Consider the following 13,330-nt stretch of genomic DNA (forward strand, 5'->3'; position numbering starts at 1 on the left):
GACTGTGATTGAATGTGTGGACAGGTGTCTTTTATAGTAACGATTTCAAACTGGTGTAATAATGCAGGTAACAAGTGCAAAGTAGGAGGGCTTCTTAATGAAAAGCTAGCAGGTCTCTGAGAGCCAGAATTCTTGCTGGTTGGTGATCAAATACTTATTTCACGCAATAAAATGCAATTTAATTATTTGGCTATGAATAAAATTACAGACCTCTCCATTCTTTGTAGGTGGGAAAATGTGCAAAATCGGCGGTGTATCAAATACTTATTTTCCTGACTCTATACCCGCTTGTTGCAGATAATCACAATCATTATGCAGTTCCCTCTAATTCTCTGATACTGGTTATATGGGATATTATCTAGCTATTTGGTGTTGTGTCCACTATCCAAGTGTGTGTAGCTGTTCAAATAGACTGAAAAAAAAAAGTAGTGGTAGCTATTTAGTTATTCTGATGAAAAAATGGGGAGGTCCAAAAAAATCAATATTTGACTTATTCATATTAGGTGTAAATGAAAGCCACCAGTTATTTAACTCATTGATTAATCAGGTTGCTTTATTGGCAGTGCCTTTCTAGATGAAAAACAAATTATCAATAAATCTCTTGCAGGATTATATTATTAGTGTGTTCAGAATGATGAATATGCAAACTCTCAACTATACCCATAAATTGGCGTACATAAGCGCCACCTGTGTTCTGAGAGCTTTTGCCTTTACCTGATGATAAATGGTACTGCTTGCGGCACCAAGCGCAAAAATAGAGTGCTCTGTACATTTTTAACCGGGTAATTACATAGAAAGAGAGCTGGGCACATTGCGGTGAGAACATGCTGGTGGTCAAGTGTAAGGACAAGAGGGATGTACTTATCTGACATCAGTACACCGTGACAACAGTTCCCTTGTCACTGTCCGAGGTACCACAGCACAAGTCCCAAAGCCAGATTGTATCCTGGTTTATAATAAATTCATGAAGGTGTAGAATAGATCTCTCAGATCGGGTCCTCAAACTATACAGTGCCACGCGAAAAGCAAAAATATGGCACAAACAGCTTGCACATTGTACAGAAGGCACTGTACAGTGCTTTTGTGCTGTTCTGAACCGCAGGCCGTCCTTCAGTTTCAGGAGGTAGTCATCAAGGCCCTAATGTTTGGCACTCAGGGAGGTGAGGGTCCCAGTACTTCTGAAACTGATAGTGCCCATATTATCCCAGGTCAACGTTTCCCAGGACAGGTTCCCCAAGCAGCGAGGAAAAGACGATCACAAAAACAGTGTAGAGAGTGCTCCAAGAGGGGAATCCGAAAGGACACAACTTACCATTGTGAATCCTGCCCTGACAAATCTGTCCTGTGCATTAAGGATTGCTTCAAAGTGTATCACACTTCCATGAATTCTTAAAATTCGGATTTACCTTATCAGAGCACTCCTTTAGGCTATGTGCACACGTTCAGGTTTTTTCGCGATAAAAACTCATTAAAAACGCATACATTATGCATCCTATCATTTAGAATGCATTCTGCATGTTTTGTGCACATGGTGCGTTTTTTTTCCGCCCAAAAAATGCATCGCGGTAAAAAAAGCAGCATGTTCATTAATTTTGCGGATTTTCCGCGTTTTTCCCGCAATTCTATGCATTTGGAAAAAAACGCACAAAAAACGCGTCAAAAACGAGTCAGAAACACATGAAAACCGCGAAAAAAACGCATGCGGATTTCTGGCAGAAATGTCCGGTTTTGAGTCAGGAAAATTTCTGCTAGAAATCCTGACGTGTGCACATAGCCTTATACTCTGATATACTCCTCACAACTTACATATGCCAGAAAGTTATACATTCAAACACCAGTAAAACTACAAGCACAAATTATTATGCCTCTACCCTATATCAATTTATTGAGGCATGTACTTTGTTAAATTGGGTCACCTATGCTTATTTACACACCTCCAAATAAATTGCTTGAGGTCAGGACTGTGGAGTCGTGTCAGTGTTCATTTTGGTAGAGTCTAAGTCGATATTAAATGGACTGGCTCCTAAAATATATAATACATTTGGTACAATATTTAAATGCAATATGTGTGTATGAGTCTTTTTTCATAAGAATTTAGGAAAGTTATGAAATATCCAATAAATGCCTGTTGTGTTCCTGATCTAAGGATCTCTGCTTTTAGCTGAGATGAATCTGTGCTGCACTTTATGTACACGCTCAGTAGTAAAGCTTCTTCTCTACAGGTCAGAGCAAAGGCACTGACAGGGAATGGGCAGCACAGTGGCTCAGTGGTTAGCACTGCAGCCTTGCTGTGCTGGGGTCCTGAGTTCAAATCCCAACAAGGATTTGCGTGGGTTTCCTCCGGGTTCTCTGGTTTCCTCCCACTCTTCAAAAGACATATTGATAGGGAATTTAAATTGTGAGCCCTTTTGGGGACAGTGATGATAATGTATGTAAAGTGCTGCGGACGCAAAAGCAAAATAATAATCAATGCCTGCAGCCCTGCACTCATCTCCAGAACTGCTAGCGTGAACAAGAAAACAGGATTAAGGCAAATACTTCTGAAAGCATATCTAAACTTTCAATAAACTGTGCATAAATCGATAGCCTGTGTACGTATTCTCTGTATGCTTTATGTTTTAGTTTGCTTTTCCTCGGAGTTCATGTTTGGAGAGGTCTGTTGATCTGATGCTCTTCATGTTATTAGCTCTTCTGGCAGTTTCAGTTTCTTCCTGGGGTATGATTAAGCACAAAATTGCTCCTTCTCTCCTCCCTTCTTCATAGCCTGTGAAACATCATGATATGAAACATTTACTATGCTGTACCCTAAGGGTATGTACACATGGTCAGTAAATGCTGCGTACTTGTGCAGCGTCCCTCTCGCAGCGTCCAGATGTTACAGCATAGTGGATGGGATATCAAGAAATCTCATGTCCGCTATGGGTCCAGAGACGCCCGCGGAGATGGACATGCGGTGCGTCTTTCCAGACCGCAGAATGTGTATTTATCTTGTGGAGTCACGAGCGTCCACAAGATACATTTCACCCGTACAGTGTATTGGATTCAGTGAATCTGCACGGTTCAATGAACATATGTGGATTCACCTGCGTTCAGTACCTGGGAGCGCTTTGTGCTGCGTCCAAAGCGCTGCCAATTACTGAACGTCTGCACATACCCTAAGAAACGCCTGAGACAGAAAGTTCACAGTAAAGCTATCTAATAAAACTTTTGTAGTATTACACTGTTATTTGTCATCATCTGGACTATTGATTTATGCAAAGTTTGTTTAATTTCTATCCAAAATTATAAATGATTCCCTATTGTTGCAAGAATTACAATATACCTTATTTTGTTTCCTAAGACAATTATTTTGAGTGAATTTATATGATTACGAAATTCCTAAGAAGCTTCCTATGAAGTCAGCTGTATTTGAGCATTTCACATTCTCATGGTAAAAAATATTTTGTGTCCGTGTATGACAGATGAAAACAAATGCTGTGAGCTCAGTCAGTGCAGTGATAAAAATGCTCCTACGAGAGCTTCCAATCTAAAAAGACATGTACAACACTTACACCCTGAAGTTTTCAAAGCTGTAACTGAGAAAGATCACAGCGACACTAAGAAACCATTGCCCAGAACTTCCCGCCATGCAAAGGAGGAGGAAAGAGCATCTTAAACGTCAGTTACAAGATATTTTGTAAGTGGCAAAGTTACTGTAACAACAGCAGATAAGTTTAAGGCTATGTACACACGATCAGGATTTTTAGCGTTTTTTTTCTGTTTTCCGCTGAAAAAAACGCTACAAAAAACACTTACATAAGAGCACCCCATCATTTTTAATGGATTCCGCATTTTTTGTGCACATGCTGCGTTTTTTCCTGCGGCGGAATCGCATTCCGGAAAAAAACGCAGCATGTTCATTCTTTGTGCGGAATCGCTGGGATTCCACACACATAGGAATGCATTACTCCGCTTACTTCCCACATGGGGCTATGCCCGCCATGCGGGAAATAAGCGGATCATGTGCGGTTGGTACCCAGAGTGGAGGAGAGGAGACTCTCCTCCAGGCCCTGGGAACCATATAACTGTTTAAAAAAAAAAAAAAAAAGAGTTAAACTGGTAACTGGAGCATCTCGAGGAGCGGGAAGGCTGCGGGGGCCGCCTGAAGGTGAGAATATAACGATTTTTTATTTTTTTTATTATTTTTAACATTCTATCTTTTTACTATTGATGCTGCATAGGCAGCATCAATAGTAAAATGTTGGTTTCACTTGTCAAACACTATGTTTGACAAGTGTGACCAACCTGTCAATCAGTTTTCCAAGCGATGCTACAGATCGCTTGGAAAACACTAGCATTCTGAAAGTTAATTACGCTTGCAAAACGCTAGTGTTTAGCAGGAATATGCATGCCAATTCTGCATGCATATTTCCCGCTGCAGGGAGTTGCAGAATTGCCCCGGAAATTTCCGCTGCAATTCTGTAACGTGTGCACATAGCCTAAAAGACCGCTCCATTACCATTAACATTTTTTGCCTATCCAGCTTTTACAGCTGTTAATGGAGAAATGGCCTGCAATCTTTGTGTTTCATTGGAAAGAGAAAGTATTAGAAAATTAGTGATTGAAGAAGCCCTTAACCAAAAGGAGGATCTTAAAAATATTCTCAAGATGCTTTGTGTTTCTTAAAATGGATGCCTGCACACGTCACAAAGTGAACTATTTTCCTATCAGCCTTCGATTTGTTTGTGACAACAAGAAAATTGTTGCCAAAACACTGTCAGTAAAAGATACTAAAGGTCATCACAGCAGCCAGTTTCTCCAGACCTTAGTGTAAAAAGCAAAAAACCTATATAGAAAAGAAATACCATAAATATTGATAATAAAAAGCAAAGAATACCAAGCATAATATATCACCAAAAAAGTATTCAATTAAATTTTTTTTTTAACATTAATAATACATGATTACACTCAAAAAAATACCTAAAAGCATATTATATTACAGGAAAATTGATGTCATGAAACCTTTATTAAAAATTAATGACATAAAAGGCAATATAAAAATTAATGTGTGACAATGTGTCACACATTGATTTTTATATTGCCTTTTATGTCATTTTTAATAAAGGTTTTCATTGCATAAATTTTCCTGTAATATAATGTGCTTTTAGGTATTTTTTTGTGTGTAATCATGTATTATTAATATAATTTTTTTTTTAATTGAATACTAAACAAAATGAGCTGAAATCGGCTTATACTCGAGTATATACTGTAGATGATCTTGTTGAAGCTGCCTCACACCTCTTTGCTATTCATCACATGAGCTGTGTTGTGCACACGCTGCATCTGGCAATAAGAGATAGTCTACAAGAGGGACATGCTGGAACTCTGATTAACAAAGTGAGGAAATTGGTTATTGCTGCCAGAACCCCTAAAATTGATTCCATCTTGAAGAGACGTGCTGGCAAAGGGGCAATTGTGGATCAAGTCACTAGATCTGGCAGCACCTATTTAATGATTGAGCGATTGCTTGAGCTGAAACCCTTTCTTGTAGACATGGCCAACCTCCAGGAAGCACTGAATGAAGGTCAATAGACACAGTTGTCTGAAATGAAGGAATTGCTTTCTCACCTATTTTACAGTGACTAAAAAATTAGAAGTTGAGGATTTAACTCCTGGCATTTTCATAAATGAGTGGAAGAAGTTGCTGTTTTGCCTCTCCCAAAGAGGAGGTTTAATCGCAGATGACATTGCTGCTTCAATGAAACTGAGAGAGACACTACTATTAGAAAATAAAATTCTTCTGGCAGCTGTTTATGTGGACCCGAGTCATCGTATATTGCTGGATGATCAACAGCTTACTAAAGGAAAAGAAGCTCTGACTGAAGTAGCAGTTAGGATGACTGGGCTATCAGTGCTACTGCTACCATATCTTCAGCCTCATCAGATGAGGAGTATATTTTTGAAAAGTGTGTGGACGGTATGGAGAAAGCAAAGCGTTACCGCAGGAAATAATTTCATTCCCATAACAAAGTAGGAGAGTTCAGCTGTTCATCAAAACTGACTGTGCATACCCTGAAATTGTTAGAGATGTTGCCCATGTGGTTACCACTTTGCTGCCAACCCAAGTTAGTGTAGAGAGGTTGTTCTCTAGCCTTAAAATTAGATCGGATTTGAGGTAATCTATGAAGTAGGATCTGATGGAGGCGATACTATTTCTCAAAACAGATTCATAGACTGTACAAATGTTATTCAGTATGGTTTTGTTGAAAACTGTTTTTCCACACTTACTGCATAATGTATTGCATATTAACATTTTTTTTGTTCTATAGTGTATTCCAATAAATATATTTTCTCTCTAAATTGCTTGATTATTGTATCATAATAGTGATTCACAGCCTGATGTTACCATTTTAATACAGTACATTTGTCACTTAAACATGAGCCATGTATGTGGGAGCCAGAGAAATTGAGGAGTCGGAGGTTTGGCTTACCAACTTCACAGTTCTGGTTGAGGGAGGGGTGTAGTTTCCAAATTAGAATCACTTTTAGGATGTTGTTCTGGCAACTTAACGGCTCTGCTAATGTGACATAACACCCACAAAATGTAAAATTTGCACTCCAAAATGGCACGTGTGCCCAGTTTGTAGTTTTCAGTCACTTGGATGGTAATGCTGTAGCCAGTAGAAATTGTGTAACAAATGGTTGAGTGTATTTTCTCTTGATACCCTTGTGAGAATAAAAAATGTTGGTCACTACACCCCTACATGAATTATTTGAGGGGTGAAGTTTCCAAATTGGTATAATTAATGTGGGTAGTGCGCTATTATTGGAGTAGTTTAAGGGTATGTTGCCACGATCAGTAAATCGGCAGTGCTTTGGACGCAGCACATGTACACTGCGTCCAAAGCACTGTTGGCTATTGAACGCAGGTGATTCCGCATTTGTTCACTGAAGAGTTCGGAATTACCGCATGCTATACATTGTACAGGTGATATTTATCTCGCAGAGACTGAGTGTCTCCGCAAGATAAATAGACATGCTGCGGTCTGGAAAGATGCACCACATGTCCGTCTCCGCAGGTGAGCCATGGGTGTCTCTGGATGCCTAGTTGAGATGGGATTTATTGAAATCCCATCCATTATGCTGTAATATCTGGCCACCGCGGGTTGGACACTGCGGAAGTACGCAGTGTCCAACCCGCAGCATTTACTGACCGTGGGAATGTACCCTAAAAGGTATCTGTCAAAAGAGACTTTAGCCTCATCCGCGAGCTTGGCACATCTGTGTTCTGTGCTTTCATGTTCTTTTATCCTAAACCTAGATGATAACAAATAATGGAACGAGAGTGTTTATACAACAAACATTTTATCCTACATGTTAAGCCAACAAAACCTACTGATTTCTTGTGATTTTTCTATCTTTTAAATTCTATAGTCAAGAAGTGTGGACAAACAACATGCGGTCATCAACTATGAAGCATCTACTGATAAACATTTAGTAAAGGACTTGGGGAGTCTCAATGGGGTAAGCCTAAATAGAATTTCTCTGTATAGGAAAGAATATCTTCAGATGTGCAAACCTGTGCTTAGAAATAGTGTGTTGTCATTCCAGCAAACCCAAGCACATTTAATTTTGTTTTGTAGCTGGTGTAATCATACACCTTACGTGGCCTTTCCATTCTTTTCCGTGACTTCCCCATACACATGAACGCTTCTTTATTCACTGGGAGTAAAGCCCCCCATACACAATAAACTAATGTCGCCTGAACTTGCCTTTATTGACCGGGTCATCCAACAGTCTAATATGTAATAGAAGTGATCCATTCTGTGTTATGTCGGTGGCTTTACCTTGTAGTTTTGTGTGTTTTGGCGAGGTCTGTTCATATTTCTCTTTTATGATCTCGTTATAGACATTTGTGAATGATATCCGGATTCCTGAACAAACTTATGTTACCCTGAAGCTTGAAGATAAACTCAGATTTGGTTATGATATCCTTTTATTAATTGAGTTTCAAGGTTGCCAAAATTTGAATCTAGTTTGTTAGTAAGAGTATATCTATATATATAATTGTCTAAGGGGTACTTCCGTCTTTCTGTCTGCAACTTCCGTAACGGAAATCCCGCGTCGCTGATTGGTCTCGCCAGCTGCCTGTCATGGCTGCCGCGACCAATCAGCGACGGGCACAGTCCGATTAGTCCCTCCCTACTCCCCTGCACTCAGTGCCCGGCGCCCGCTCCATACTCCTCGCAGTCACCGCTCACACAGGGTTAATGCCAGCGGTAACGGACCGCGTTATGCCACGGGTAACGCACTCCGTTACCGCCGCTATTAACCCTGTATGTCCCCAACTTTTTACTATTGATGCTGCCTATGCAGCATCAATAGTAAAAAGATGTAATGTTAAAAATAATAAAAAAACAAAAAACCTGCTATTCTCACCTTCCGTCGTCCGACGATGGGCTCGCGCCTGCCGCCATCTTCCGTTCCCAGAGATGCATTGTGAAATTACCCAGAAGACTTAGCGGTCTCGCGAGACCGCTAAGTCATCTGGGTAATTTTACAATGCATCCTGGGAACGGAAGATGGCGGCAGCCGAGCGCGCATCGCCAGAGCTTCGCTGTATCCCAGCAAGTGAGTATATAACTATTTTTTATTTTAATTTTTTTTTTTTTACGGGGATATGGTGCCCACACTGCTATATACTACGTGGGCTGTGTTATATACCGCGTGGCTGCTATATACTATCTGGGCAGTGTTATATATACTGCGTGGGCTGTGCTATATACTGCTTGGCTGCTATATACTACGTGGCCAGTGTTATATACTGCGTGGGCTGTGTTATATACTGCATGGGCTGTGCTATATACTACGTGCCCTGTGTTATATACTGCGTGGCCTGTGTTATATACTACGTTGCTTGTGTTATATGCTGTGTGGCTGCTATATACTGCGTGGGCTGTGTTATATACTGTGTGGCTGCTATATACTGCGTGGGCTGTGTTATATACTGTGAAAACTCAAAGAAAAAGGAGTACACTGAAAGGGAGACCACCAAAATATGTAAACCAATAAATTTTATTATAAAGTGCACACAGACCTACAACACTTGTAAAAACACTTAAAAAACACAGAATTACAAAATATACTCTGTATGATGTAAGCTACCCCTCCCCCCCTCCTACTTTCTCCTTTTGTGTAAAATGAACGTATTCTCCAAAAGCATTATAACATTCCCAACCTGCAGATGCAGCCAGTGAGGTAAGCACCTATATAATAATAGGTGTCAGTCTATCATATGGAAATGCCATGCAAAAACAATAATTACAGCAGCCTAAAGAATAAATAGGAGTCCACAATGAGCATGTACATAAACAATGTGTACATGTAATTCACACCCGAGTGCCAAACAGGCAAACAAACATTGTTGAAGCTTATAAATATTGAGCATGACCAATACAGAGCCAGATGGACGGAAAGCAGATAATGAGAAAATACAGTTAGGTCCATATATATTTGGACAGAGACAACATTTTTCTATTTTTGGTTATAGACATTACCACAATGAATTTTAAACAAAACAATTCAGATGCAGTTGAAGTTCAGACTTTCAGCTTTCATTTGAGGGTATCCACAATAAAATTGGATGAAGGGTTTAGGAGTTTCAGCTCCTTAACATGTGCCACCCTGTTTTTAAAGGGACCAAAAGTAATTGGACAATTGACTCCAAGGCTATTTCATGGGCAGGTGTGGGCAATCCCTTCGTTATGTCATTCTCAATTAAGCAGATAAAAGGCCTGGAGCTGATTTGAGGTGTGGTGCTTGCATTTGGAAGGTTTTGCTGTGAAGTAAACATGCGGTCAAAGGAGCTCTCCATGCAAGTGAAACAAGCCATCCTTAAGCTGCGAAAACAGAAAAAAACAAGCCGAGAAATTGCTACAATATTAGGAGTGGCAAAATCTACAGTTTGGTACATCCTGAGAAAGAAAGAAAGCACTGGTGAACTCATCAATGCAAAAAGACCTGGACGCCCACGGAAAACAACAGTGGTGGATGATCGCAGAATAATCTCCATGGTGAAGAGAAACCCCTTCACAACAGCCAACCAAGTGACCAACACTCTCCAGGAGGTCGGCGGATCAATATCCAAATCTACCATAAAGAGAACACTGCCTGAAAGTAAATACAGAGGGTTCACTGCACGGTGCAAGCCACTCATAAGCATCAGGAATAAAAAGGCTAGACTGGACTTTGCTAAAAAACATCTAAAAAAGCCAGCACAGTTCTGGAGGAACATTCTTTGGACAGATGAAACCAAGATCAACCTCTACCAGAATGATGGAAAGAGAAATGTATGGCGAAGGCGTGGTCCAGCTCATGATCCAAAGCATACCACATCATCTGTAAAACACGGCGGAGGCAGTGTGATGGCTTGGGCATGCATGGCTGCCAGTGGCACTGGGTCACTAGTGTTTATTGATGATGTGACACAGGACAGAAGCAGCCGAATGAATTCTGAAGTATTCAGAGCCATACTGTGTGCTCAGATCCAGCCAAATGCAGCCAAACTGATTGGTCGTCGTTTCATACTACAGATGGACAATGACCCAAAACATAAAGCCAAAGCAACCCTGGTGTTTATTAAAGCAAAGAAGTGGAATTTTCTTGAATGGCCAAGTCAGTCACCTGATCTCAACCCAATTGAGCATGCATTTCACTTGTTAAAGGCTAAACTTCAGACAGAAAGGCCCACAAACAAACAGCAACTGAAAACCACCGCAGTGAAGGCCTGGCAGAGCATCAAAAAGGAGGAAACACAGCGTCTGGTGATGTCCATGAGTTCAAGACTTCAGGCAGTCATTGCCAGCCAAGGGTTTTCAACCAAGTACTAAAAATGAACATTTTATTTAAAATTATTGAATCTGTCCAATTACTTTTGGTCCTTTTAAAAACAGGGTGGCACATGTTAAGGAGCTGAAACTCTTAAACCCTTCATCCGATTTTAATGTGGATACCCTCAAATGAAAGCTGAAAGTCTGAACTTCAACTGCATCTGAATTGTTTTGGTTAAAATTCATTGTGGTATTGTCTATAACCAAAACTAGAAAAATGTTGTCTCTGTCCAAATATATATGGACCTAACTGTACATTACTCAATGCGGCAGACAACTGCAGATGGTCACATAGTCCTATGTAGCGTGGCTGGAGCTTAGCGATATAAGCCAAGAGGGAGGAGAGGGGGGCCGAAGCCCAACGCGTATCGCCACACAGAGGTGGCTTCGTCAGGAGCAGAGTAAGTATGTCTGAGGCGCACAGTAACCATCTATATATACACAAATAAGAGTACATACCGAAGTCAGCTGAAATTGTAACAGCTGTGAGAGAGCAGAGAAAGCCGGAAGTAACAAGCGCCGAGCGCGTCACTGAAACACAGTGCGCAGGTGCCAGACTCACGAGAAGTCAGCACAACTGCGCACGCGTTAAAGAGGATGAACTCATGACAGAAGATAACCGCGACTGCGCAGGCCCGAACCCCAAGGAGATGGCCATGCTGATAGCCATGAAGCTAACAAGACTAAATGTCACAATGCGCAAGCGCCAGGTATGTCGCAGTGCGCAGGCGCTGGGCATAAACACAAATAGACACAGTGCGCCTGCGCTGTAGAAAAAAACATACGAGCAAAGGAGTCAGGGCATAAAAGAAGTATTTGTCTTTTATATAAGCACTGGGAACACTCGGGAGCCAATTAAACAGACATGAAAGGCGGCCAATGTAAGTGGCAACCTCAAAATCGATCGATATATATATGCGCATGCGTCATGCACAGTGTGTGCCAAACTAGAGTACCAATGACGTCTGCGCCGGTCACAAAGTGGAAAAAAAATAAATAAATAAAAATGACGGTAATGATGGAACTATGGCTACTGTGAGTCTCAATACGCAGGCGCCAAGTAAGTAACCAGACAAAGTGCACTCATACGCCCAACAAAAAAATATAAATAAAATGTAGGAAGTCAAGCATTGTAATAACATAAACCCAAGTTCCTGTCTAAAGCTCTCAAGAAGTATACGACTAGAGGCAGTAGCTAGACAGAGTGATGCGCCAGCTCCAGGCATAATACAACCACGCACTATTGTGCTCAAAAAGCACTTGCTTTTAGTTTATGAACAAATGATGTGTGAAAAAATGTATATATATAGGCCATTGATCATGAGTGATACACACGAAGTTACAAATAAACGCAGCACGCACCATGCAACACCCAACAGGTAATATATTGCAGCCTTACGGTATATCATGGATAAATGCCACACAGCTTAAGACCACCGGGACAAAAAAAATAAATAAATAAATAAATATAAAAAATAATAATAATAGTTATATCCCACAACAGACAGCTTAAAGTTGTTTATAGAAACCCGTAAATAATAGGTCCTCGTTCAGGCCGCGAGGAGACTGACTTTGAAGTTCAAAAATCCATTTGGATTCGCAGCGAAGAAGGGCTTGTACAGTATTGCCACCCCTTATGTTTGTATGGACCGATTCCAAACCCATCACTTTGAGGGAAGCCACTTTTCCTCCATGTATATCCAGGAAATGGGATGCCACTGAGGTGAGTATTTTATTCTTCTCACGATCTTTGGATGCTGTGGAAATGCTGGAGAGATGCTGTTGCATCCTCCTCCGAAGTTCTTGGGTGGTCTGTCCAACGTAAATTTTGGGGCAGCCGCAAAAGATTGCATATACGATATTCCGTGACCTACACGTAAAGAATTCCTTAGGGCGGATCTGAAAAGATAAAACTGAAATTGAATAGCCATCTGTTGTGATTTTGCTTTTTGCTCCCTCTAGTGGTCATTAGTGAATTGACTCTGGAGCGTCTGTCTTTTTCTTTATCCTCACCTGGGCCGTTAGTTCTGGGGCATTGCTATATAAGCGCCTTGGACCTTCAGTTCACTGCCTGGCATCGTTGAAATCAGAGCTAATCTGTTGTGCTCTTGTCCTTTGATCCTGGTTCCTGTATTTCAAGCTAAGTCTTCTTCCTTGCTTTTTGCTTTTGTTTTGTTTTGTATTTTTGTCCAGCTTGTTCCAATCTGTATCCTGACCTTTGCTGGAAGCTCTAGGGGGCTGGTGTTCTCCCCCCGGACCGTTAGACGGTTCGGGGGTTCTTGAATCTCCAGCGTGGATTTTTATAGGGTTTTTGTTGACCAGATAAGTTATCTTGCTTTATTCTGCTATTAGTAAGCTGGCCTCTCTTTGCTGAACCTGGTTCATTTCTGTGTTTGTCATTTCCTCTTACCTCACCGTTATTATTTGTGGGGGGCTTGTTTCTTGCTTTGGGGTCCCTTTCT

General features: G+C 40.9%; 1 protein-coding gene across 6 annotated transcripts in view; it reads left to right on the forward strand.

Annotated features, from left to right (window-relative positions):
• Window positions 1-13,330, forward strand: part of CEP170 (centrosomal protein 170) — a 208,777-nt gene that overhangs the window by 49,209 nt on the left and 146,238 nt on the right. For all 6 annotated transcript variants that reach the window (XM_077289094.1, XM_077289089.1, XM_077289093.1 and 3 more), the window contains exons 3-4: window positions 7,414-7,503; window positions 7,889-7,967. In XM_077289094.1, the coding sequence (XP_077145209.1) occupies window positions 7,414-7,503; window positions 7,889-7,967 (169 nt within the window). The remainder of the gene's footprint in view (window positions 1-7,413; window positions 7,504-7,888; window positions 7,968-13,330) is intronic.

Source organism: Ranitomeya variabilis, chromosome 2 (assembly GCF_051348905.1).
Source record: "Ranitomeya variabilis isolate aRanVar5 chromosome 2, aRanVar5.hap1, whole genome shotgun sequence".
Classification (NCBI taxonomy): domain Eukaryota; kingdom Metazoa; phylum Chordata; class Amphibia; order Anura; family Dendrobatidae; genus Ranitomeya; species Ranitomeya variabilis.